Source organism: Rhinolophus sinicus, chromosome 14 (genome assembly GCF_057876585.1).
Source record: "Rhinolophus sinicus isolate RSI-liver-muscle chromosome 14, RSI-T2T, whole genome shotgun sequence".
NCBI classification, from domain to species: Eukaryota; Metazoa; Chordata; class Mammalia; order Chiroptera; family Rhinolophidae; genus Rhinolophus; species Rhinolophus sinicus.
In genome coordinates, this window is record NC_142514.1 from 179,248,088 (window position 1) to 179,275,982 (window position 27,895).

The 27,895-nt window shown below is 47.4% G+C and overlaps 1 protein-coding gene across 5 annotated transcripts in view; it reads left to right on the top strand.

Annotated features, from left to right (window-relative positions):
* Nucleotides 1–6,831: 6,831 nt before the first annotated feature.
* The window catches only part of CD6 (CD6 molecule), a 37,861-nt gene continuing 16,797 nt past the window's right edge, over nucleotides 6,832–27,895 (top strand). For 2 of the 5 annotated variants that reach the window (XM_019754075.3, XM_074336454.2), the window contains exon 1: nucleotides 6,859–7,061. In XM_019754075.3, the coding sequence (XP_019609634.1) occupies nucleotides 7,001–7,061 (61 nt within the window). In that variant the 5' untranslated portion in view covers nucleotides 6,859–7,000. Of the gene's footprint in view, nucleotides 7,062–27,895 lie in introns of all 5 variants that reach the window. The other 3 variants (XM_019754074.3, XM_074336455.2, XM_074336452.2) reach the window with 3 other exon arrangements.

Below are 27,895 nucleotides of genomic sequence, written 5' to 3' on the forward strand. Positions count from 1 at the left end.
GAGCTGGTATGTTCCAGAATGACTGAGGCGTGTTATTACAAAATCATGCATTGATAAAAGATCCCTTCAAAGCAAGATAGACCAGTGGGTACTAATTTAACAGTATATTAAAGTTCACTGATACAATTTCAGATCCCATATTGCAACTAACCTTTAGAAACCATCACTTGTCGAATGTGGTATTATCAGAGGCAACTACCTAAAATTATCTAAAAATACTTCTCCTTTCTCCAATTACATGACACGAGGACAGATTTTTCTCTGTGTACTTCAAGCCAAACAACCTGTCGCAACAGAATGAATGAAGAAGCAGATATGAGAATCCAAGAATCTTCTATAAAGCCAGACGTTGAAGAGATATGCAAACGTGTAAAGCAATGATACTCTTTTTTGCTTAGTAATTTTTCATGGAAAGTGTTGTTTACATTGACATGTAATGAGCTTCTTATTGCCATTTTAAAATGAATTAAATAAATACGTTAAATTTCGCAGTTTAATTTGTATTATGGTAAGTATCCACAGATTTATTTAACCCACTTAAACAAAGGTTCTTTGGGTCCTTGATAATTTTCAATATTATACAGCAGTCTTGAGACCAGCAAGGTTGAGAACGTCTGTCATCTGTGTGCTATGAGGTGGGAGATAAACCCCACAAAGATTTAAGTGGCTGACATACTGGGGAAGATTTTAGAGATCCAAAGGTCTGGGGCATGCTGCGACACTGTCTCTAGGGTAAGGAACAAGCTTTTGCACCTTGCATCCCCTCCCACCAAGAGCAGGGTACAGTATGTGGTGGCCACTTTGGAGTTTGGCGCATACGCTACCCTTGGGATTTCTGTTCTGACCCATTGATCACGTGACTTGGGGGGCTGCCAGTTCTGAGTGGGGCCCAGAGCAAAAGAAGGCTCCACAAAAGGTCCAGGCATTGGTACACCTGGTTATAAGGCCCACATACTCCAGTCATGTCAGAGACACCCAGACGGATAAGGATGCCCTGGAATCTCTGGAGGGCTCTAACGCAGGAGAATTTGAGCACAAACTTCTAGGGTCCTGGTGCAAAGCCATGACTCCTGCAGCAGAGAGCCACTTGTCATTTGAAGATCACCACCTGGTGGGCCCTGATAGAGACTTGTGCCTGACAATGGGTCACTAATGATGGCTAGGCGACTGGCAGGCCCGTCATGAGCTAGGTATGACAACACACAGCAGAGAAGCCCTAGGAAGAAGGCAGCGGTGATTCATTACACAACAGCTTCAGGTCCAGACTGGCCCAGAAGGTGCAAGTAAGTTACACGAACAGATGGTCTCGACCTCTGTTGCACCCATGTATCCCTTTTAACTCATACCTCTGGCCTCAAGAGAGCCGCCCTTGATGAAGGAGGAAACCTCAGGCCTGGTTCACAAATGGGACAGCATAATAGGCTGTTACTAACTAGAAATGGATAGAAGATGTATCACCGCCTCAGAGGTGACCTTAAAGGATAATGATGAAGGGAAATTGTCCATAGGCAGAGCTGGGAGAGTACCTTTGGTCATCTCCTGCATAAGGCAGGAAGAGTGGCTGAAGGTATGGATATACAGGGACTCCTGGGCAGGGGCCTAGAAGGAGCAAGGCTGGAAAATCAGAGACACGGATATTTGGGGTAGAGGCATATGGGTGGGTCTGTGGGAGTGGGCACAAATCATGCAGTTCTTTACGTCTTAGGTTAATGCCCAGCCTTGAAGGTCTACACAAGGGACGCCTCCAACAATCACATGGGCATGATGCCTTGTCCTGTGGGTGTTAGCCTGCTCCTCTCCTTTGGTCACTCCAGTGTTGGTGCAAGGGTGGCAGGAATGGCGGTGGGACGTGGCGAACAGTGCTGAGCGCCTTTTCATGAGCTAGACCACTAGTCACATGCAGCATGGCCAACTCAATCTTGCTTCCTCTTATTGACCTTCCTTATTTTCCCATTTCACTCCTCCTTGTTCCTCTCTCTGTTCCCTGGGATCACATTCCCATAGCCTATCTGTAAGCAAGTTATTTGGGGATGGGGGCAGGCTGAGACACTAGCTTATTTAAAATTGTGACCCCTTCCTGGCGCTCCTAAGCCCCCTTACTCAGCTCTATTTCTTTTCTCCATATAATTTACTTATTTACTATGTCTATTGTTTACTCTATAACTCTCCCACTGAAATGTGAGCTCTGTAAGAAAGGGAACATCTATCTGTTTTGTTTAGTACTGTGTCCCCAGCACCTAGAACATATGAGAAAGTTGTGTTGAATGAGTGAGTAAGTGATTAGAGCTAATGCATGTATATTGAGGTGCTGAATATTTAGACGATGGTTGAAAACTCTGGACTTCAAGAAAGACAGGGTTGATGTGGCTGATTCCAGGATGGTGGTCAGGACTGAGGAATTTCAGGACCCCAGAGATGGAGGAGTGAGCCTGACTTGGCTGGGGGCAGGGCGGTCCAGAGTTTAGCGTCCCATGGAGTCAGAGCATTTCCTGGCAGAGGTGCCGTGTGGGATTCAGACAAAGTCTTTATTGTTGTCTAAAAACAATTCCCCCTACCATGCTCCCTCCAAAAAAGTGGCTGAATTGCCTATGGTTAGAGCTCAGGGTTTGGGGCCGGAAAGACCTGAGTTCAGAGCCTGTCCCTATAGCCTCGTAGCTGTGGAATCTTGAGCAAATTATTTCTCTAACTTCAGTTTCCTTATCTGCAAGGATACGCTAAGGACAGAACCTATTTACTTGGGTTGTTGTGTGAACTGGAAGGTGGGGATCCCACGTAAAATGGCACAATAGGAAATGCTCACTAAGTATTAGTCAGCATGAAAGTTCCCTGTACATCACATGGCAGGTCAAGGGTTTCCCTTCCTTCCTTCTGGTCAGAGCCGGCCTTCCCTCAGTAAGGCTGCTTGTTCCACTTTGCTTAGCCAAGGTCGGGAGCGAGATACAGTCTGGATGAAAAATGCCTGGGCTCTCCACAGGATGGAGAAGCACTAGGTGTCCTTGCCAATTGAGTTCAAAAGATCCTGGCTCCAAGATTTATAAATAAAACTGAGCTCATTGTTTTGGGCACCCAGCTGGGTACATCTTCCAGCTTCCTGTTCAGAGCCTCATGTCCATGAAACATGGCTGCTTGAGGTGTATCATGTCAATTCCCAATGATGTTTCCAGTCACCATGCTGTCCTCCCTCTACTGATCTTGTGCCTTCTGTCAGCAGCGCCCTTCCTGCCGCCCAACACCCACCTCGATTGGCCGAAAGCTGCCCATCCTTCTGTTTGTCCCGCCTTTCTTATTTCATTTCTTTTCCTCTCCTGCCTTCTTTTGGCTTTATAGCCAACTTTTCTCCTCTTTCCATTTTATTGATCTACCAGTTCAACATGTATATTTAATTTAACAAAGTCAAAAATTGGTCAGTATTTTGTGCTCCTGCCAAAAACAATAAACCTTTCTACTCTGACCATTTCTTACCAATTCGTTTGTTATTGTTTTCTGGTTCTTTTTTTTTTTTCTAACCCCATAAATTGGACATTACAATTGTTTTATACCATCAATGCTTATTTAATTTATCTCCATGTTCACATGTTTCTTCGCTCACCCTTCCTACTTGAATCTTACAATTTCCCTCTGGGATTATTTTTTTTGTTCCTAAAGAACATATTTAGAATGTCCTTAGGAGAGAAGAGAGTTGTGGATGTTCTCAATTTTTATCTGAAAATGTATCTGTTCAACCTCATCTTCGAAAAATATTCAAGATTGACAGTTATTTTCTCTTAGCACTTTGGGCTGTTCTTCCACTGTCTTCTGGCTCCAGTTGTTCATGTTAAGAAGTCAGCTTCAAGACTACTTTGTTCATCTATCTTTTCTAGTGATTAGCAGTTTTGCTACCATACATTTTTGGTGTAGATTTCTTTTTTCTTTTCTTTTCTTTTCTTTTCTTTTCTTTTCTTTTCTTTTCTTTTCTTTTCTTTTCTTTTCTTTTCTTTTCTTTTCTTTTCAAAGATTTTATTGGGGAAGGGGAACAGGACTTTATTGGGGAATAGTGTGTATTTTCCAGGACTTTTTTCCAAGTCAAGTTGTTGTCCTTTCAGTCTTAGTTGTAGAGGACACAGCCCAGCTCCAGGTCCAGTTGCCGTTGCTAGTTGCAGGGGTCACAGCCCACCATCCCTTGCGGGAGTCGAACCGGCAACCTTGTGGTAGAGAGGACGCATTTCAGCCAACTGAGCCATCCGGAAGGCAGTTCAGCTCAAGATGCTGTGTTCAATCTTAGTTGCAGGGGGCGGAGTCCACCATCCCTTGCCGGACTCGAGGAGTTGAAATAGCAACCTTGTGGTTGAGAGCCCACTGGCCCATGTGGGAATTGAACCGGCAGCCTTCCGAGTTAGGAGCACGGAGCTCCAACCGCCTGAACCACCGGGCCGGCCCTATATTTCTTTTTATTTATCGTATTATGCATGGTTTGGGGGAGTTTCCAGGATCTGAGGATTGTGTCTTTCATCAATTCTGGAAAGTTTCCATTTCCATCTGGAACTCTAATTGGACTGACCTATTTATATCCTTGTTCTATCCTTCGTGTCTCTTAACTTCTGTTTCATAGTTTCCATCTCTTTGTCTCTGTGCTGCGTTCTGAGTAAGTTCTTCACATCTGTTGTCCAGCTCACTACCTCTCTCTTCAACTGTTAATCTGCTGTTTACTCTGTCCATTAGATTGTTCGTTTTGAAGATTATACTTTTTATTGATCGAAGTATTACTTTATTTTTTTTTTTCAAATCTCCCTGGTCATTTAAAATAGTCTCATTCCTTACCTATATCTTTGATTACTAAGTTTTATTTCTTTAAGCCTCTGAAACATCCTTAGATTACATATACCATAATTCCATCTAAAGTTTTTGAAGGTCTGAATCTACTATTTACTGCTTTGTGCAATTCTCACTTGAAATGACTTGGGATGGGTAATTTTATGTGTCTATGAGACTGGGCCATAGGGTGCTAAGATATTTGGTCTCAAATTATTCTGGGTGTGTCTGTGAGGGTGTTTCTGATGAGATTAACATTTGATTGGTAGACTGAGTAAAGCAGATGGCCCTCCCCAATGTGAATGGGCCTTGTCCAGTCTATTCAAGGTCTGCATTTTATTTTGTTGTTCACTTTGCTCAGGCTCTAGGTTTTGTCTCATTAAACTAAAGTCTTGGCCACCTGGGATCAGCAATTACCTCAGGGCAACCTCTGCTTCTGCTAACAATTATCTCTTTGGATATGTGCTCTTGTCATTTTTGAGCTCTGATAATTATCCTTAATTTCTTGCCACCTCAGCTATGCATTTCTAAATATGTTTTAAAATATTTTTATCTAGCGTGTGTGTGTGTGTGTGTGTGTGTGTGTGTGTGTGTGTGTGTGTGTGTTTTGTTTCAGGAGAACTTTTCAACATTTGCTGTCTACCATATTGCCAGAAACGGAAGTCTAACCATCTTTCCTGGCCCATTCAAACGTGTTTCTCTTGGGACACTGCTCACCAGCAGGAGATCTCCCATTTTGTTCTTCTCATCCTGGCCTGCGTTTGGTCACCTGTGTTTGTGAACTACATGCTGTTTGAGGGCAGGCATGTGGTTCTCTCTCTTTACCTTCCACAGAACCCATCCCAGAGTTCCCCACATGGAAGTCTCTCTAAGTATCAATTGAATGAAATTGCCACCGGAGGCTGGAGGCACCCATCCACCACCTGTGCTACCACCGACCTTCCACAAGAGGGCAGTCTCAGCTGGTGCAGAGCCCATTCCACCCCGCAGGGATGGGCGGAGTTTACGGTGGGCGGAGCCTGGCTCTCTGACTCCCAAACCTACAACATCAAATGCCCCCTCCGGAAGGGACCCAACAGACGAATCCTCCCCATTCTACTGGTGGGGAAATGAAGACAAGCAAAGATGAGGGAAGTGTCAGGCCTGGACCGGTGAATCTGAGATGGGGTCATACAAGAAACGGTCAGGACAGGACCAGTCTCCTCTGGACTCAACTTCTTCAAGGGTTCTGCTTGGACAACCAAATTAAGTTATCTGTTTCTTTGTTCACTCAGCAGCTACTGTCGGCCCCACAGGAAGTGGTGAATTAAACACATTTGGTCTTTGCCTCCTTCCCAGTGTCCAGTGCAGCCCAACTGGACAATTCAATGTTTTCCCACCAGCCCTGGGCTTCCTGCCTCCCCCTTGCTCCTGCTTCCCCTTCTGGCTCCAAGGCCTCTCCACCATCACTGCCTGTTGAAACCTTGCTCATGCTTCTGGGCCCAGCTCCCATGCCTGACTCCTGCAAAGGAATGAACACCCAGCCTGGGACCCAGTGTGGCGGGGGAGCACTGGACTCTCCTATGTCGTCTCAGGGAACAGCTCTAGCCTGCAAAATAAGTAGGGGACAAACCATCTCTCAGGCCCTTCCCGATTTACGATTCTGTGAGAGACAACGTAGGTTCTCCCTCTCAAAAGTGCAAGACCATACCCTCCTTCTTCCCAGCCATCATTGCACCCAAGGACAAGGTTACCCTTGGGATTTAATCCCATGAAAGCCCGATTCCATGGGGTAAGACAGTGGGTCCCTCGTTCACTCTTCTACTATGTATTGATTGAACATCTACTATGTATCAGGTCTCCAGAAAAGAGGCATACCACCTCCACGTCCCTTTTCCCTAGAGTGCATGTATATGTGTCTCACTCTGTGACTCTTGGGGTTCAGCCATGTTTGGTGGGCTCACAGCAGAAGCAGTTGGGCTCTCCCTACCAGCCCCTATAATACAAGCCTGGCTTCCTGGAGACCAAAACCACAAGTAGAGCACAGAGGCGTGAGAGACATTCACAAGCCGGGTTTGCCCGCATGCGTACAACAGTGCTTTCTCTTGCAGAGAGGAAGATACAAACAGGAGCAGCGAAGGGCACAGCGAGAGTGAGGGGCACTCAGTGGCCATGTCCACTTCCTGGCCCTAGGATGGTGCTTCCCACTGGCAGACGCGCATAGCAGTCAGAGATGGCACCAGACATGTGGTCCTTCTTCGTAATCGCTGGATTGCTGACAGCAGCCTTCTCAGGTAGCCCCTTTTTCCCACCTTCTGTCACTCCTGCTGGAGGACCTGGGTCCTGGCCTCTTGGTCCCCTTTCTGGTTGTTTTCTCACACTTTTCTGGAGCCTTTTAGCCACGACTGTATTCTGATACCAGGAAGGCCCCAGCTGAGCCAACAGCAGTTGGGGCCTGGAGAGGGTACAGGAACCCCCTGGAGGGGCTGGGGCTGTGCCTGGGCAGTGCTAAGAGGGTTCCTGAGGCTGAGATCATGAGTGCAGCATGCGTGTTGCTTCCTTACCAACAACTTACCCAGGGTCTGAGGAGGGAGTTGCCTTCCACCCATAACCTCCCCCGTTCCCTATTTCTTGCCAGCTCTCAAGAAGGAAGCGTTCACCTTCTAGAGAGATAGGATCACTGGTGATTGTATTTTCAACCCCAAGGCTGAGGCTCTGGGCTCTCCAGGCTTGTACCACTCACAGTAGAGCAGTCCTGAAACAGACCCTGGAAGCCAAGGGGAGGTGAAGACAGCTGGTTGCTGGTGGCTCTGGCACAACCATTTGGGGTAGTTTGGGGCACAAAAGAATAGAAAGGTTTTTGAGGGCCACCTCCCCCCATCATGTGTTCTCCCTGGGTGCCAAGGCACCCTCAGGACCGGGCATCAGGTGGCCAGGAGGTTTGGGTTCTGGGCTATGCTCATCAGATGCTGTTGGACCCTGCTGAGGGCAGCGTCCAAGCTGTCAGGAACTGAGCAGTGACCCAGAGAGGCAAGGGATCTTGCCACGGTGGGCCCTTACCTTTGGAGGTGGGGAGATTGGCACAGAAACAGAATTCTAGGCCCAGGGAATCTGGGTCCACCTGGCAGTGGGGATGCCAAGTGCTTTCAGTTTGGTGTGAGGGAGACTCAGAAAGAACCCATCAGTAGGGCCATCCGAGACAGCTGGGAGGACTGAGGGTGTTGGGGAGCTACGAGGGGTCCTCCTCTCTGGCTCTGCCACATGCTCCGAGCCTCCTGACTTCACATTGATTTAGAGAGGGCTGTTTAGCTCTGGGAGTGGGAATGTGTGTGCCTTTGGCCCGTGGGCGTCAGCCTGGCCTGTCTTGCTCTAGTAGGAGCACCTGGAGCTCAGCCATCTTCTGCCCCGAGCTGAGACAGACAGATGGTCAAAGAAGGAGTGCCTCCCTCCCAATCTCCAGTGTCCTCTGTGCTTCTCCACGAGGCCCAGCCACTGGCCTTGGCTCAGAATTAAGTCTGAGTCCAAAAGGTCTACTGGCCAGCCCCTGAGCCCGGGAACTGACCTTGAATGGTCCCGGAAGGGAAGCGGGAACCCAGCGCCTGGGCAGAGCTCAGGGAGGTGAAGCGAAGGGGCCCACGGAGCCAAGTTCCCCACATTTCAGTCCTTCTAGTCTCATCCTGACACTCCTGCCTGGCCCACTCCACTCCTGGTACAGTGATTGACTCCATGTTTCTAAAACTGCATTTATATTCAATTGACTCACTTGTTACTAATACAAGTCTAGTTATGAAAGGAAACTTTATGTCACTATTACAAATGGAAAACCAACATCATGTGTCATAAATAAAAGGTAAAGCTAAGCATAAAAATAAATAGTGGTGAAAACCAATTTCAATTACGTGCTAGCAAAAAGTGAAAAGAACGTAAAGGCCCTTGACCCTGAAGCATACGCCTACCGTCTGTGCTGAAGGGGAGCTGAGGTGGATGACAAAGCCATCTGGCTCCAAATTGTTATTTTTTCTTGACTTTTGAAGGAGACTGAAAGCGCTGTGAGTAGGAAACAGTTTCCTTAATTTCCATTTAATGGCATTAAATGCTGCTTCCTTAAACCCTCCTAAGGGTCCACAGGGGTATACGCCCTATTGCTGAGAAACATGGCCTGGCAGGAAGGGCATTCCAGGCAGAAGGAAACTGAGCCAAACCCCCCCGGGGAATAGATGGGGACAGAGGGAGCTTCTCATGTGGCCAGAGCAAGCTCCCTTGGGAGGCCTGTCTGAGTGGTTCTTCCCTTCCAGCCTGGTCCCGCAGGCCCAGACCCCAGCGGGCCCCAGCAATGTGGACCCAGATCTCCTTGGCCAAAGAGTGTGTAGGGCAGACCAGGTTGGAGAAAGGAAATTAGGGCTTCCAAGGAGAAAAAGAGAGAGACAGAGAGAGAGAGAAAAGAAAAATCTAAGGAGAAGAGGGAAGACATGGAGCTGGGAAAATGAGGCCTCAAGAGCAGTGGGGTTACTAGGTAACGCCTGGGACTGAGGCAGCTGGAGTCCAGCCCTTTGGGGCCCAGGCAGACCTGGCGGTGCCCGTGGGTGCTGGGCAGGACTCCCCTGTCCTGCTCCCTTTCTAGTCCCAGGTCTAGGCTCCAACCTGGGCCTCACACAGCTACTTCTCTGCCCGGGCCGGCTTGGGCTCTGGGCCGGTCTCTCCTCAGGCCTTGGTTTGTGCTTGAATGACTGAGCAGAGACCAAGGCCTAAAGAGCCATGCTTTTCAGCTCTCAGCTGGGGCTCTCTGGAGTCCTGGGTCCATGACCAGTTAGTTTGTCCACCTACCCTCCAGTTCTGTGCCTCAGTTTCCTGGTCAACTGGGGATGAAGAGGCAGAAAGAGTGAACTAGAAGCCCTTGACTGTGGAGGGAAGGGTGGGGTCACAAGACTGGAGGTATTGCCCGTGCCCTGCCTGTAGTTCACCGTGTGCTCCTCTTTCTGGACCTCAGTTTTCCTGTCAGTGCAATGGGGAGCTTTGGGCAGACAATCCCTAAGGGCTCGGTCAGATCTTGACACTCTGTGTGCGATGCAATAACAAAGAACCAGGCCTTTCTTGCCATGGCAGTGCCGAGTCGGTGACGCTACTTCTACCTGGACTGTGGTCGGTGAGGTCCTGGGGGGGCTGCTGCTGTGCCCTGAAAAGGCTATTCGTGGTTACTTTCAAAAAGTCATGTGGTTTCTTACATTAACAGGTTTTAAAAATCTGTTTTTTCCTTCGCTTGTAAGTTCAGTATACAAATCTCATTTTATTTAAGAGTCTAGTCATTTTTAACGATGGCTCTCAGGGGTCTTTGATCAATATTTCAGCAAATCAGGGTGAACAGAGTAAGCTTCCTTACATAATAAATACCACTTACAAACGTAGCTCATTGAATTCACTTAGGTCTGTGTTGTCCAAAACAGGAGCCACTAGAATGTACGTTGGAAATGCGGTTGATTGAATTGAGATGTGTTGGAAACGTAAAGTACACAGCAGGTTTTAAAGATGTGTTTGAAAAAAATGTAAAATACCTCGTTAAATAACTTTTATATGAATTACACGTTGAAATGATATTTTGAATATGTTGGGTTAAATACATTTTATTATTACAATTGAGATGACCCCATTCTTTTTAAAAATGTGGCTACCGGAAATTTTAAAATGACATGTATAGCTCACATTATATTTATATGGCACAGTACTGCCTTAGATAGTCTAAGCTACACTGACAAATTTAATAAATTCAATTTTCTTATAAATGCTTCAAATACTTCTAAGAAAAAAACACCTTCCCAAGGATTTCAAAGGATGCTTTAGATCTAAAAATCTAACTTATAAACAAAGTGAATATTAAGTTCTCTAACTATTCTAATAACATTCATAGACATTGTCTAATTCTCCCAAAATGTTTGACTTAAAATTTCAACTAAAGTCAATTACTCGCTCACATTCGTGAGAATCTCTACTGGCCACATGTTCATAAACATCACAAAATACAGGACTTCATACAACAACACACAGAACTTGACCCAACTTACACTAATGCAAATGTACAAATACTACATTTTTTTGTTTATTTTATCCCTATTTTTTAAAATTCGAATCTTCCTGCACTTAAAAGCCACTTACGAAGGAGAAAAGAATCGTATGATTGCAGGGACTTGGGTTATCCAGAACAGGTTGGCGTTTCTATCTCAGTGGACTGAGACGAGGTCAACTTTTCTTGTTGTTTTGCCAAAATATAAGGTATGATTGTGTTGTGTTGCTGACGGATACGCAGTGCCCTTTCTGTTAGCCTGTGTCCTCCAGATGGGCTGCTCCCTCAACCCACGACCTCTGGATTCAACTTATACAACCTAATTCTCTATGTCTGCTTCTACCCCCACCTCCTGATTAGATTAAATTAACCAATGTGTTTACTACGCTATTTTTTTTTTTCACATTCCCCCTGCCTGGCAAGACTGCACTCGTAGATATATAAATAATGTTTCTTCTGGCTTAGTCTGGTCACAGGTCAATGACTGGCGGGAACAGATAGCGTGACTATCACCGTAGTGGTGATATGGACAGGGCAGCTCCTAGGGCGTGGGGCTGGTACATTTAGCCAAACGTAGATGATTACAGAGAGATCTAGAATGGATGAGAAACACTGCCCACGGCCTCCTTCATTCAGTCTGCGTTTACCGAGGCCTGCTCCATGACAGCCTAATTTTTTAATAAAAAAGCTCAGGAATTAAAATGGGCCCCCAGGTGTTGCATTCAGAGGCTGAAGAATCAGTTTTCCCCATAGGACAAGGAGGAATAAGGATATGGCCCCAGTTGAGGCTTCTGGACAGGGGTAAGAAGGAAAAGACCATGGGCTAAGGCCCATGCAGGCGCTCAGCCCTGCACTGAGCAGCTTTCAGTGGGGCTGGAACCCGCAGGTCCATCTCCTTCCCTGGTCACAGTGTCCCACAGACCCTCCACCCCACCCTCAGAACCAGTCCCAAGTCGGGCTGGAGTGAGGTGAGTTCCCTGGTATTTGCTGAAACTGCCATCTACCTGACCATTTACTTAATACTCTTTCTGAATTGATGTTTCAAAGCGTAAATACATTTATTTTTAGGAAAAAAAACTTTATATTTTTCCCTTAAAGATAAAGCCATTGTAAATCACTTTAATGGTAGTAATGATGAAAATAAACATAATGGAAACAAAACAACGTCATTCAGTTCTGGCCGGATGTGTTGCTGCTTTCCCTTTGCTCAAACGGGAGGGTGGGAGGGTCGTAGGTTTCAGAGAGGCGGGTTAAAGACTAGACCCCCCTCGGAGATTTTTCTCCTCCAAGTAATCAGAAAGGAGTAAAGGGGGAAAGAGGCATAATTTCCTTCAGTAATAAGTGGTATTTAATGCCATGTCAGTGACCACCTAAGTCATTTCTCCAACCTTTAGGTATGTGCCCCACACTCTGGAAGCACTGGTCCAGAGAAAGACATTGGGGGTGGGCAGTCTGTCCTCTTGCCTGACAGTGCCTGGGGAAGCTGCCTGCTCACCTTCCCAGGGGACACCCTGGACACGAGGGCTGTTTCCAGGCACCCTGGGATTTTCCTGGTGAGCCTTGAAGTTGGGGATGGTGCCTAAACTCATGGCTCTAATTCAGCTCAGGGAATCAGCCCCGGCTGCAGGGGGAGAAAGAGCCTTGAGGAGGGGTGAGGTCGGGAAGGGTTTTTTGAACTCACTCTGGCTCTAGGTTGCTGAGTAATCTTGAGCAAGTTCCTTCCTTTCTCTGGCCCTAGTTTCCTCACTGCAAAAATGGGCAAATTGAGCACTAATGACCCAGCCTAAAAATCCTGGTCCTCCATGCATGTTCCTTGAGACTTTACTGGTTGTGAAGCCGATCTAGCCGTTAGAAACTAGCCTACGATGGGCACAACGTGATAACCCCAGCTGGCATCATGTCATGTGGGATCGTGGACCCTGGTGTCAGGGAGACTTGGGTTCCCAATCCGAGCTCTGCATGACCTGGAGGAGTGTTTCTTAGCTTCTCTGTTCCTGTACGCTACAGATAAAAACCGCCAGCTCACCAAGGTGTGAATGTTAATTTAGGTAACACATCTGAAAATGCCAGAGCATAGCAGTGCTCCAGAATGTTAGCTTATAAATGTTACATAGCAAGGACAGAGATCTGGTGATGCGATTGCAGGATTTAGCAGTTAACATAATGCCGTTTGCACAAAGAGCTCGTTTACCCACATGACAACCCCATTGTACAGATGAGGAAACTGAGGTTTAGTGAGGCTGAGAAACCTATCCAAAGTCTGTAGCTAGTTAAGTGCCAGGACTTCAACTTATGTCTCCCGATTGACAGTTCGCTGCTCTTTTCATAAAAGGAAGTGGCCAGGCTTGTCTCCTCTGAGTTTGAGGCATCTCTCCCAGATGCTGTAGTCCTGGGCTTACAGCCTCACTACTGCGTCCACAGAGCCCTCAGGGGCCTCTGGGGTTCCTGGGGCCTCCTGGAAGGCTTGTCAGGGACACATGGGATCTAAAGTGGCTGCCTCCCTCACTGTGGTCCAGCCTCAGAGGGTTTACAGTGCACTAACCCAGCCCACTGGGTCCAGGAACGAATGAAGGTGAAGTTAAAGAGGCACCATGCTCCAAGGGAAAGCCTGCCTGACAAAGCATCTAGTCACATTTATTTAGCACCTGCTGTGTGCCAGGCCCTGTGCTGCCACTGAGATAAGACATCGGAAGGTCTGCCCTTGAACATTTTAAGTATTGTGAGGAAAATGGTAAAACACACAAGGGTCAGCCTGGGATAGGTGTGACCACAGGTGCAATCCGATGATAGCCATAACCACCATCCATGGTAGAGGACATACCTTTCTCCAAGCATCAGCTATGCTTTTCCTGTCCTACCCAGACACTGGGGAATCATCCCATTTTATGCGTGGGGAAACTGAGGCTCAGAAAGCTATATATTTTGCCCCAGGCTGGCTGCTGATGCTAAGTTTAAATCCATGTCTGTAGGGCTTCAAAACACATGTTCTTGATCACTGAGCTGCATTGTGTCCAGGGGCAGGGAGGCAGAGAAGGGAGAACTCAAGCCTCCCAGAGACTTCGGGCAATTTCCCAGAGACGGAGACGCCACTGTCTCAGAGGGGCTAGATATGGAGGACAGAAGGCTTTCACATATGGAGAAGAATGGGGAAACATCCTAGGAATAAAGACATTAAAAAACAAAAATAATGAGTGCATGCCAAAGCTGGTGAGAGAGTCTAGCGGTGGTGTGTCCGTAACAGCTTCCTGGTTTTGGTGATTTACCGTAGTCACAGGTCTATCATCATTGGGGAAGCTGGAAGATGGGGCATGGGACTTCTCAGTGCTGTTTTCGCAGCTCTTGTGAGTCTATAATTTTAAAAGTAAAAGTTAAGGGGGAAAAAGGCTTTTTGTGCAAAAAAGACCCATTTGAGCAGCAGCCTAGAGGCAGGACGAGCAGAGTGACAGCCTGAAGGGTTTCCCTGGCTGCAGGCAGTTGTGAGCAGCCAGCCCTGCTGGTCCCACAAGGCATGTTGGGTGTGTGAGGCCACAGTCCCTAAAGGAACGGAGATCCAGGCTGTTTTCTTTCTCCTGACTCGTCCAGACTGGTGGGTCATGAGAGTTCAATGAACTTAAAACTCACGAAAACGCCAAGCGGAGTGACAGGCCCACAGAAGATGTATTGACAAATGTGAGCCAGGCAAACACAAGGAGAGTGGCCCCCGGGCAGCGCTATGTAAATTCATAAACCTGCCTCCTCCACATTGCAGCCCTATGAAGTATAAGTTATTGCTCCTATTCTACCGATTAAGCGGCTGAGGCTTCGAGAGAAGTGACTTTTCCTAGATCGTACAGCTAATAGATCTTTAACTTGATGGCTCCAAAACCATGCTATTTCCCAGCACTGGAAAATGGGCAGGGTTTGGGGGTGGACCCCATCCCCCTCAAGATTTCTGCAGGATAGGTCTGGGGACTTTTCACCTCACCCATCATCAGCTGGGCTATCCCGGAACTGGGGCAACCCCTGCCCCTAAAAAAAACCGAAAAACTTGAAGGTGCCTGTGGGTCAGAAGTCACTTCCTGGTTGAGTGTTCACCGTGAGCCTCAGTTTCCCCAGCTATAAATTGGGTCGATGGCAGCCTCCAGGACTCAGGACTGGGATGTGGCTCAGTGAGATGTGGGCTTTGAAGTACATGGGGAAATAGGGGGCTCCGTGGGGTTCTAGAGAGTCCCATGGCCATGGGACCGGGCAGGAACTCATAGGACAGCAGAGGGAGAACACAGAGAAGCCCTGGTTTCCGCCCACCATTTTGTAGAGCCCTGTGGCCCGACTGCCTTCTGCCTGAAAATGGCGCCAACAGAGCCTCCACGAGGCCAACCTGGGTAGGGAGGCAGGGCTGATGGGCTGAGGCGAAAGCTGTGGGGCCTTGGGACATGGCTGGACTGGGGTCCCCTGATGAGAAAGTGATCTCCTTGTTTTCTCCTGCAAGGATGGTTCCTCCTGGGTCTCGACCGTATGTTAGGGGGTGGAGAGCACATTAGAAGTACAACCTATAAGATTCCAGGCACCCAACCACTCCATTGTAACCCCAAGCCCAGCTGGGTGTTCTGGGCAATGCCAGCAGATGCCCAGAGAGTCTGTGCGTGGCACTGGGGACCAGGGCTGGGTGGGGGTAAGGAGGAACCTGAGAGCTAAGAGCTTCTCAAGGTGTCTTGGGGATCCCATCTGAGCACCTCACTTCCAATTTGCAAGTCACCTACTGATCCCTGAGCCTGGGAGAACGTAGAGGTGAAGTCTCTGTGTCCTCACAGCCACGTGCAAAGCCACGCACTGTCCATTTTACAGAAGTGCAAACGCATTCTCAGAGAGCTTGAGCCGTGCAGCCAGCTGCTGACAGAACTGGGACCGGCATCACTTTCTGGTCACAGACCCTCCCCCGGCAGCTGCCTTTTTCTAAATGGGGCTCAAGGGAAGGAATTTCCATACGTTTCAGTATAATTTTTTGCTATAATTTTTTACCTCTAGCCCATGGGTACATGGGAGCTGGGCTGGGCCAAAAACAGAGGTAGGAGAACACGCCCTAGATGGGCAGCAGGTCCGCTCCCCACTCTACTCAGTGACCCTCCTTTCCCTCTCCTTCCTTCGCTGAAGTAAACACACTGGCCAAATGAATTAAGCTCCTTGGAGAAATGTGCTGCACTCTCCAGATAGGATTCTAGAAATATCGCGACGGTATCTGACGTGGAAGACACCCCACATTTAATGTCTAACCTCCTATTTGTCAGAGGAGGAAACTGAGGTACAGAGTGGAGAGTGATGTGCCCAAGGTCACAGAGCGGGTGAGAAGCCCGGTCTGCTGGCCCTGAATAGGGCCTCACCCACACGACCCGGAGGGTGTGGTGTGTGCCCTGTGCAGCCAGCTGCGTCCTCAGCTCCCCTGAGATGGGAGATGGCAGAGGAGGGCTGTGGTCCGACATGATCTGATGTGACCACAGGTGACCCTGGTTGGTCTCTGAGATGTCAGTTTGGTGAGGTGAGGAGCTGGCTTCCTGTAGTCATTCCGCCTGAGCCATCTCAACAGCCACCCCCCATCCCTGGTCCTCAGTCTCTGCCTTCTTTTTCTCTCAGGTTTTGTTTCTTTTTTAACTTTTTATTTCAGCGTAATTTCAGACTTACTGAGAAGTAGCTAGTTCCACATGCTTTTCACTTAGTTCCCCAACTGTTAACATTTTACCACAATCACTTTATCATTTTCTTTATTTTTTTATCTCTCTATTTTTTCCTGAACCATTTGAAAGTAGGTTGTAGACATAATGTCCCTTTGTCCTAAATACGTCAATGAATTTATTTATTTATTTATTTATTTATTTATTTATTTATTTATTTATAATAAAGACATTCTCTTACATAACCACAGTATGCTCGTCAAAATCAGGGAATTAACACTGATACAACTATCAGATAACTTACAGACCTTTTCCAGATTTTGCCAATTGTTCCAATAAGGTCCTCAAAGGCAAAAGAAAATTCCATTTAATGTGCTTTTTTTTTTTTTCCTCATGTCTCTTTATTTTCCATTAATCTAGAACAATTTCTCAGGTTTTTCTTTCTCTTTCATTGACATTGATCTTTTTGAAGAGTACGTACAGCCCAGTTATTCTGTAAAATGTCCTTCACCCAGGTTTGTCTGTTGATTCCTCATCGTTAGATTTCAGTCATGTCTCTTTTGGCAGGAAGAGCACAGAAGGGATATTGTGACCTTTTTAGGACATCGTATCAAGAGGCACGTGGTGTCAGCGTGTTAACCTAACAATAAAAGGCCAAAGTGAGAGGCAACAAGCATTCAGTTGAGATCCAAAAGAATAGCTCTTCAGAAAGCATTGGTTCTGGCAGAAACCCAAACTGTGTTCCAATTAGGAAGTGAAGGTATTTATACAAGGAAGAAATTTCTATAGGTGTAGATAAGCTAGCAGAGTGACACTAATTCTAAAGAATGTTTTTAATTTTCAGTCACGTGTTCACACTGTCTGCTTTCCTGTTATGTTCGCAACAGTAGGCAGAGGGACCAGCAGATGCAAAGGCTCTGCAGCAGGAACCAGGATGGCAAGTGGAGGAGATGACAGAAGGAGAGGGGGTGTGGAGGAAACGGAGTGGGAGCGGTTGGCCGGGGTCAAGGGACACAGAACACGTAAGGGTTTGGAATTAATCCAAAGGAAATGGGGAATCATTGGAGAGTTTTAAGTATAAAAGGATGTGATCTGATTTGTCTTAATGTGTATGCAATTATTTAACAGATATTTTTCAGACTCAGCTCCATTTACAAACATAAGTTTACTTAAACCTAGAAATCACCCATCCTATCATAGATCTCAAGCGAATAATACTTCAATAAATAGAATATATCATATAGACAAATAAGACACTGAAAACAGAAGTGTCATTACCTAGTCTGCCATCCAAGCCTGAGTTAGGCCTCCCCTTGTTAGAAAGTGTTGGGTGGTATAGGCTGAGCAACAACATAGTAAGACTTGTACGTCCAGGGACTGAAGAATTAGAAAAGCAATAATTTGCTTACTCTGTGTTTCAATACTATTTAATCTGGAATTTTAAACTGTCTGGTTTGGGAAACAGTGTACTAAGTGGTAGAGGATGAGTTGGGTGCAGGTAGCGGGCACAGTGGGGGCTGAGTGGTGAGGGAGGGAGGCACAGTCCAGCCAGCAACCTAAAATCAGAGGCAGTCAGAGGCAAGAGAGCCCCCTCCCCCTCTGGCAGTCAGACCCTAACTGGTCCAAGTCACCCATTTTACCATGGAGAAACTGAGGCCCTGGAAAGGGGCAGGGACTTACCCAAGATCATAATAATAGCTGGTCTCAATTCTACCATGTCTCATTGTCACTCCCACCTGATTCCAGCTGAAATTTCAGACATGATGTAAATATTAGTCATCCTTGTTGTAAAAACGTCGTAACAACCACATTAAAAGATATCTCACCCAGCACCCTCACACAACATGGATTTTTGTTCTTGAAGGAGGGAGTGTGTAGGTTTCTGGAGCATCATGGGAGTTTAGTCTCATCAGCACAAAGGTGGCTGGGTGTGTTGATGGATATTGTGCGGCTTTTGATCAATATTTGTTAGGATGGCTATGAGAACACGGACTCTGGGGGCTGAGAAACCAGCATTTGATTCCAGGCTCCACCACCTCCTCTGGGCCCCGGGCAAGTTCCTAAACCTCTCTGAGGGAAAATAGGTGTGAGGCGCATGTCAGCGCCTCATTCTTGCACTCTAGAGAGACTCTAAAGCCATCTCTGAAGAGCCTTATGGATAATTTTTAGTCACCTACATTTGTGGGGGTCGTCTCAGTTCCAGTCACGTCAACAGAGCCACGAAACTCAGTCCCACGAGGCACTTGTGGGTGTATAGACTCTGGCGATCTGGAAGTGAAGGAGGGGTACATCCCTCCACTTTGGGGGTTCGCCTCCTCCTCCTTCCCTGGAAGCTCCTCTGCGCTCTCCCCAGCTCCTGCTCCCAGAGGCAAGCTTTGTTGCAGGTCTGTGTGTGACTCGGTTTCCTAGGGCTGCCATAACAAAGCACCACACACTGCTGCATGAACAATAGGACTGTATTGCCTCACAGTTCTAGAGGCTAAAAGTTCAAGCTGAAAGTGTCAGCAGGGTTGGTTCCAGGTCTTTCTCCCAGCTTCTGGCGGTTTGCTGGCATTCTTTGGTATTCCTTGACTTTTAGAAACATCACCACAATAAATAAGGTCACATTCTGACGTACTGGGAGCTAGGGCTGTAACATATCTTTTTGGTGGGTCACAATTCAACCCATAGCTGTGTGTGTGTGTGTGTGTGTGTGTGTGTGACTCAAGAGTGGCAGTTCTGGGTCATGACTATGGAAATGTTTTCTAAAGTGGTTGTGCCAACTTTGCTCCCCGCCACTCCCAGCAAAGTACAGAGTCCCTGCTGATCCCCACTGTCACCAACACTCAGTATTATGACACTTCTCAATGGTCCACAATCTAGTGGGAGTAGAATAGGATCTCCCCACGGCCTTTTTGCATTTCTCTGGTCACCGGGAGGCTGGATACTTTTCATATGTTTATGGGTCCTACATATTTCCTCTTTTGTGAATGGCATCTTCCTGCCTCTTGACCATTTTTCTGTTTGCCTTTTCCTTACTGACTTATTAAAGAGATTCTTTTCTGAGGAGAGTTTCCACTAGGGAACACAAGGAGAGAATAAGGGCAGAGTTAGGGCAGCTTTTCTGTCCTTAAATTTTGAGAATTTATCTGCAGAGCTACTCATTTAGGGGAAAAACAGGAAACCATTTCAGGTCTTCAATCTCTGTCTGGAATCCGTGGGGCCACGTGCAACTCAGAATCTAGACTGTTTAGATTGGAGAAAGGTGATATGGTACATGTACTGCACGTTAGGTAATGTTTCAGCAGGAGCCTGATCAGCCACTGAAATCAAATACATTAACATTTCTGAAGCGAAGCGCATGATTTTTCATAACACACGAAATAAGGACTATGAGCAGCTTTGTGTCAATTCTGGTCAGGTCCTGCCACCAACAAAGTTAGGAAAACCCTTTCAGTATGGGGCTATCTGGGGTTCCAGAATTGCATAAGGGATTGTGCCAGAGTATTCCCAGAATGGTTATTGAGAATCAAGCCTTGTGTTGCCCATTTTTTCTTCTAATCTCCTGCTAGCCCAGGAGGTTGAGATGAACATCACCTTATGTGAGCAAAGGCCACTGAGTCTCAGAGAGGTTAAGAAATCCAGATCCCGGTATTAAGAGGAAGAGATGGGATTTGAACCCACATCAGTCTGACTCCAAAGCCCACGCATTTCAAATTCTACCAGACTGTCCCCAGCCCTATGGGAGTGGTTTCTTGCCGTCTCTGCTCCCCAGAACTCTGGAGTTCGGGAACAAAGTCAGCAGTCAGAGAAGTGGATTGGGGGCTGGGGGGGCTGGGAGTGAGTAGGTGGGAGGTCAGTTGGCTGAGCCAGACCCTCACCCCAAAGCAGTGGGTGCTGGTTGCCAGAGCCTGGATGACCACCTCAAACCTTTTCAACACTTCCCGAGGGTCTGTCATATTTTGTCATTGACCAAACATTCAGCCAGGTGTCTACTTGCCCTGGTTTAGAGCCCTGACGTCTTGGACCGAGGGGAAAAGCACTGACCAGAGGTCGTAGCCATCACTGGCATTCAGGGGCTGAGAAAGCAACAGTGTCTTCCCAGCATTTAAGTCAGGGCTTGAGGAGAGCAGGATGGGGAAGCCCCGTGATGCCAGGCCACTGGCGGGAAATAGAGGAGGGCACAGCGCGAGGGTGGTAGGTCACTGCCCTACGTGATCTCTCCTCCAAGCCCACTCCCTGGAAAAGTGCACGTCAGATCTCCCAGGTTGTTTGGCAAAGGCTCGGACATCTTCTCTCCATCACTTTCTCAATCCCAGGAACTCCTCTCCTCCTTTAAGATCCCTCCCAATTGTCCCTGGCTCTTTGGTGTCCCAGTTCTTCCCTCTCGCTTCTATCTTGTCCAGAGCATTTTGTTCTGACCACTGGGTAACACATACCTGACCATAATCAATCTGAGTACATCTGTGTTCTCTACCACGGTGTGGGACCGGCCACAGAGCCTGACCAAGAGAGGAATGAATGAAGGAATGAATGAATGGCACCTTCTTGACTAAGGGTTAAGACTGGTAGGAATGTGCAAGGACTTTCAGCCACCTGAGAAGCACGCAAGATGCGAGTTGTGGAAGGAAGTATGAGACGACCGTAAGGCCTGATGGATAGCATGTGGCCTCACAGAGACCTGAAGTCATATTCTGGGTCCACCTCCTAGTAACTGTGATGTTGGGCAAGTCATTTCATCCCTCTGAGCCTCGGTTTTCTCATCTGGAAAACAGACTTCATAGGGCCCTTTTGGAGATGAATAAGAGAGAGTGTGCTATGTGCACAAAGCAGGGGCACACAGTAGGCATTCAGATAGTCACTGTAGGTCATTTCCAAGCAACCCAAATTTATTTCTTGAACTGCTAAGTCCGGTTGGCCTTGTGGCCATTGGCTGCTGCCAACCCCCAGCTGTTAATGTCACAAGGTGGCCATGGAGAGTCAGGCTAAACATCTCCTGTATCTTCCAGCTTCTCCTTTGAAGCCAGATAGCTGGTGGGTGGAGAGGCGACCCTTGGAGCTGGGAGCAGACAGACACAGGGACGTGACTGGGTGAGCACGACTGCTGAGCCACGGCTGGTCCTTGCTCCCCCAAGGAGATACTCTGGTCCCAGCCTGAAGTCCCACCTGCTTAGGAAAGGCTCTGTTTCCTTTCTAGGCAGGATGACTTGTAATGGCTTCTGGACACCTGACATGGAGGGGGCCCTTCTCTTAAAGGGGCTTTAGGCCACCTCAGAAAGTTCTCACCACCACATCTGGGAGCTGGGGGATATTCACCCCTTGCCCACGCTTCAGCTTCATTCACCCAGAAACTGCTGCTCCAGCAGCTCTCAGAGACTTCGAACCAGAGTCCCTCCTGATAGCTGGTGGGTGGGGACAGGCCCCCTGGAAAACCCAGCACAGCCCAGCAGAGTTTTAGCTCCGCTGAAACCCAGAAACCCAGCCCTACCCTGTACATAGAGGGCGAAGTTCGAGGGGATTTTATTCTTGAATTTTACATATGTGGGTCTCGAGCTTAAAACACCAGGCTCTGTACTGCCTCCAGTCCCTTGCTTATGCTGGATCCCCCTACCCAGAATGCCTTCTGCCTCCTCTCATTTGTTGAAGCTGCCTGATACAGTGGAAAGAGTGAATTTGGGAACAAACTTGGATTTGACTTCTGGCTGTCGTCTCCAAGGTGTTTGACTTTGGGTTATAGAGACTCCCATAGCCACATGGTAACTAGGGTTTGTTGAGCATTTACTATGTGCCCTGAGTGTTTATCAGGTGGTGATTAAGAGAGTCCAGGAAACCCTCTGTGTGGGTTCAAATCCCTGCTGCGCCTCTTATGAACCCTGTTGTCCTAGAAATTTCCTTTACCTCTTGGACCCAAAATTTCCCCATCTGTAAAGTGGGCACAATAATACTACCTATCTCCGAGCACTGAGATGGAGATTTAAGAATTTAAAACTATAAAAAACCCATAGAGTTCTTACCCATGTAAACACACAAGAATAATTGACAGTGGGCATTGATATGATTCAAGCAATTCACAGTTTTTAAAAATATGTTCTCATTTTTAAAACTGTTGTTTTCATTTTCATCACTAAAATTATATAGAGTACAAATATCACCGAATTTAGAAAATAAAGAAAAAAACTTACCGGTCATGTAACCTTCAAAGATAACTGTTGTTACTACCCTGTTATAGAATCTTCCAGACATTTTGCTACAGAGAAATATTGCAAACACACAGAAATGCACTGAGAGTATTTTAACAACCCCTAGGCATCTCCACCACCCAGATTTAAGAAATCTTTACATTTTCCCCATATTTGCTCAGATCTATATTAATAAGAGAAAAAAACCATACAGGTAACTGTTGAGATCATTTCCTTATCCCTCGCTCACCGTGGTGTGTGCCCCCTTCTCGTCCATGGTTTTATACTTTTATTACACAAAAATGTATCAAGAGCCAATAGATGATACGTGCGCTATATTTTATATAAATAATACCATACTGGACATATTGTTCCACAACTTAATTTTCTCACTCGATATATAGTTTTCAAGACCTATCCAAGTGAATAGATATAGGTTTACTTCATTCTTTTAACTAAATAATCCAGTCTATGACTATAACACAGTATCTTTAATTATCTCCTGCTGGTAGACTGTTAGACTACTTCTAATATTCTTCTATTACAGACAGTGCTTTTTTTTTTTCTTCTTTCAAATCTGTGTATGTCTGCATATGAACATACCTACCAGAAATTTTTTTCTAAGATATATACATAAAGATACAGTTTGGGGGTCAATGTATGAGCATCTTCTCCTTTATGAGGTGTCATCAGCCATTTTTCTATGCGTTATACTTATAAGGATGTGATCACCCTGCATATTTCATTTATAATATGCTTTTTTGCACCTATTATACATATGCACACACACACGTCTATCATATATATACATTTGTAGTCAGTGATTCTGCAGGATCTTTTTGGGTACTTACTGGGGGGCAGGTGTTGGGTTTTTGTTGTTATCTTACTTCAGTCCTGTGAGCTTTTTACACCTGTGAGGTGAGAGCGTCAAGTCTGGCATATGAAGAGATTTGCCCAAGTTCCTTCCCCATAGTAAGGAGGGAGCTGGGTTTCGAAACTAGGCTTGTTCAGTTTCAATCCAATGCTCTGTCTGCTGCCCACCCCCTGGTACATGGTTCTACCCAAACCAGATTCAAGACCTACTACTGAATCGGAATCCTAGAGGACAGACCTAAACATCCACCTCCTGCACTCCTGGTCTGAATTCTTAGGGGAGATCAAGACAGTGGGGCCTGTGAAAGGCCAGTGACTCTGGCCTGCTGGGCTCGCTTGGAGTCACATCCTTCCTGTGACCCTTGGGATTTTTACTGAGCTGCTCATGATCCTCTATGCTCGGGCTTGTCTCCTCTTACCACCTGGCAGCTGTAAAGACGCGATAGCCTGGCACCGGAGCCTGAGCAAGCCTCGGGGCCAGGACCACAGCCGCCTTTGCTTTGAGAGGAACTCCTATTACCATGGCAACCGCCATCCACCTCTCATCTTTAGGAACACTGGATGCCATGTTTATAGAGCCAGGGAAGGGAGAAACAAGTTGTGAGTGTGGGGCAGCTCTGCTAAGGCTCGTGACAAAGACAGGAAGCAGGAGGAAAGAATGCAGCCTTTGGGGAACTGGAACTGTCCCTTTGCAGAGCTGAGGACAGAGGGGCTCTCAGAGCCCTCTTCATGCCTGGGATGGGATGTATGTATAGTTGACCCTTGAACAACACAGGTTTGAATTGTGTGGGCCCACTTATACACGGATTTTTTTTCAATAAATACAGGAAATATATTTTCTCTTCCTTATGGTTTCCTCCATAGTATTTTCTTTTCTCTAATTTATTTTATTATAAGAATTGTAATATATAACATGTATCGCATACAAAATATGTGTTAATTGATTGTCATTGGTAAGGCTTTCAGTCAACAGTAAGCCGTTAGTAGTTAAGTTTTTGGAAAGTCAAACATTATATACAGATTTTAGGTATGTGGGGGGTTGGCGCCCCTAACTCCGTATTGTTCAAGGGACAACTGTATAGTCAGTGGCCAACTGCCCTCCTATGTCCACTGAGAACCAGACAGGAGGAAGTAGATCAAAGCTTCAGGGTGTGGGTTAAGAATGACAGCTGCCATATACCATATCCCAAGCATTTCACATATATTACCCATGCACCCCTCAAAGCTATCCAATGTGGCTGTGTATTGTGCCCAGTGCCAGGTTAAAGCCAAAGTCTAGCAGGGCTCTGTGACTTCCCCAAGGTCACACAGCACAGATACACTCAGATCACTGTTCTGTCTTTCCCAAAGTCCCCGTTCTAAATCATGAAAAAAGAATTTGCCAGAGTGGCAGCTGTTAAGCAGATGCATTGGTGCCCAGGACCAGATGGGGACTCGCCTATTCCCAGACCATCCCCTTTACACTTATCTCGCTGATACCTGCTCCCATCCCTGTACACGGGAACAAGTTCAACAAATGCTAATGGAATTGACTGGAGGCTGCAACAGATGCATTGCTTAGCTTCCAGGATAATGTGGCTCACGCACTCTCACTTTCTTGAGCACGAGAGGGAAAGGGCGACTTCCAGAAACCACACAAACCCCAAAGCCAGTGGTGTTGCCTTCTTGTTGGGCTTCCTTTCAGTGGAGACTGTGAATTGTTGCTCTCCTTACTTCCCCTTGCGTTTGGTGCTGGGGAGGAGGAGAGTTCACCCTGGGCTTGCAGCTGAGCCTCCTCTGTCATATGACACGGTGACAAAAGAAAATTTGAAAGGCTGGATTTCTCTGACCTGAGTGACTGAAGTCCTCTGGGTCGGGGACTCTTGAAGCCTTTTGCCGTCACCTCTCTCTGTCACTCATGTGCCGCCTTAGCTCGGGTGCTGTAGCACAATGCCGTAGGCTGGGTGGCTTACACGACAATTTGTTCCTCATGGTTCTGGAGGCTGGGAAGGCCGAGATCAAGCAGCCCGCAGATTCAGGGTCTAGTGACGGTCCTCTTCCTGGTCTGAAAACGGCCACCTTCTTGCTGTGTCCTCACACATTGGAGAGAAAGACTTCCTGTCTCTTGTTCTTTTTACCCCCCACCCCCGAGGACCCACCGTGATGACCTCATCCAACCCTAATACCCCTGCAAAGGCCCCCCCCCAATACCATCACAGTGGGGATTCGGGCATCAATATATGAATTTTAGGGGGACACAAACATTTAGCTCATAGCATGTGCATTGAGTTCTTTTTGTGTCCCAAGCCTTTCCTAGCCATGATGGGAGAGAATGAAAACGAAGAAACGAAAATCCTGTAAAATAAGTTAGACTAACATACCAAGTAGCTGACTTTCCCTCGGGTTCCGAGGGGTGAGAAGTCACCCCAACCTCCTGGACTGGGAAAGTCCCCAGTGGGTACAGCCTGGCCCATTCACTGCAGCCATCTGACCCAAGTCACCTCTTGAGAGAAGACCACGCTGCCCAACTTAGCCCCCACGTCAGCCTCGGTCTTGTGACAAAGTAAACTCAACCCAACTGGGTGTCACAACCTCTCCCTTCAAAGACAGAACGCAGCTACCCCCTCTGAATCAAGTCACACGTTACTTGTGTGAGCCAGCGCGGTGCTTCTTTCCAATGTTAATAGAATTATAGGTTGTTTTTCTTTCCGTTTGTTTTATCAATAGCTCACCATTGACAACATCAAGGGGATTTTTTTAAAGAAAGCCATTCACCATAGTCCCAGCACCCTCCCGCTCCTGGCTCCTCTCCTAACTCCCTAGTTCTATTAGTACTGGACCCTCCTTTTCCAATTAGCCCACTTCTCCTTTGACCTCAGAATTGAAACAAAGGGGTTCAGATTGTGCTGGAGCCAGCCAGTCTTGGAGAGCCAGTGGGGAAGGGGTGGGGGCAGTCTGTAGCTGCCAGACCTCATCTTGTCCGTGCTGTGGGACAAATGCCAGCCCAGGAGCTTCTGCCTGGGGGGAGGATGGTCTCCTCATTGCTGCTCATCGTTGGAGGCAGGGCTTTTTTTGGAAATCAGTCCTGGGGCTTGCATGCTGAGTTGTGTCTCCATTGAGGAGTGAGCTATTATTCCTAAATTCAGGGCTGGTCACGCCCTGCAGAATTGGAAGGAGTTGGGAAGACCACTAGGTTGTCAGAGCTTCCTGCCCCACGCCCTTGGCATGACCACTGAAGCAGAAACCGGGATGTCACAGTCCAACCCAGCAGAGCAAAGGGGACAAAAGTGCGGGCTCTGCACCTGGACATCCTGGATTCAAATCCCAGCTCTGCCATGTTCTGATTGTGCCATCTTGGGCACCTTATTAAACTTCTTTGTGCCTCCGTTTCCCCACTTTGTGGGCTTGCTATCAGAATTAAATTGGTTAATTCATCTAAAGTATTTTAGAAAAGCCTCGTATATAATGAGCACTGAATGAATGTAAGCTATATCACCGAGCTGTGCCAGGACGTTTGTGGTGGGTACTTGGCATGTCTTAGGGCCGCCCCTTTCCCCGTCACAGCAATGGGAAGAGTCACTGTGCCCTTCCCTTCCCTCCCTGCCTTTTAGATCCAGGAGGCCGGAGACGAGTGGCTGCCCCTGTCAGTGGGGGTTGGAAATAGAACATGAGGCTCCCATCTGGCTATACCCCAAGTGTCCCCCTGCAAACTGGGACTGGCAGCCCACCCATTGAAACTCGGGGCCAGGAGCCAGTGAGTGTCTCTGGACAGCTCCCTGAACCAGCACTGCCCCCGGACTATCCAGGGCCCTCGCTGGGGAAGGCAGGCGAGCCAGGGTCCTTTCTTGTCCTTACTCAGGACACCAGAGGCTGATCTGCAGAAACAAGACTCGTGGTGCTTTCCAAACCAGCCGGGCCTTCGTCTCTCCCAAAGCTGGGGGGTACTGCCATCCCAGGGGCCTGTGCCAGTCCTGGGGCACACCTGCCCCTGCCCCGGCAGTGCCCCGGAGCAGCAGCTGGGTTAACTGGGGAGACTGTTGCACTGGGAGTCTGTAGGCCTTGGGGTACCCATGTGACGCTTAGGAGCTGGTGGGACTGATGGCCATGAGCCAGCTCAGAGCCAAAGTAACTATGTAATTGTGTGTGGCTGGGGCCACAGAGGAAAAGCCCAGGGCGCAATGAGAGGACAGAATGGGGAACTGAACTTGGGTTCCCTCCTGGGAGACCTTCAGAAGCTAAAACCAGGCTGGGTGGGGAGAGATAACTCTGTGTTCTGCTTCTATCACTTAACATCATATCATCAACTTTCCCTGCATAAACACTCTTTGTAAATACTGTTTTGCAAATATTGCTAAGTTCTGTGCTTTCCTAACCAAACCCCAATCGCTTTTCGACAATTCAGATGTCTCCAGTTTAGG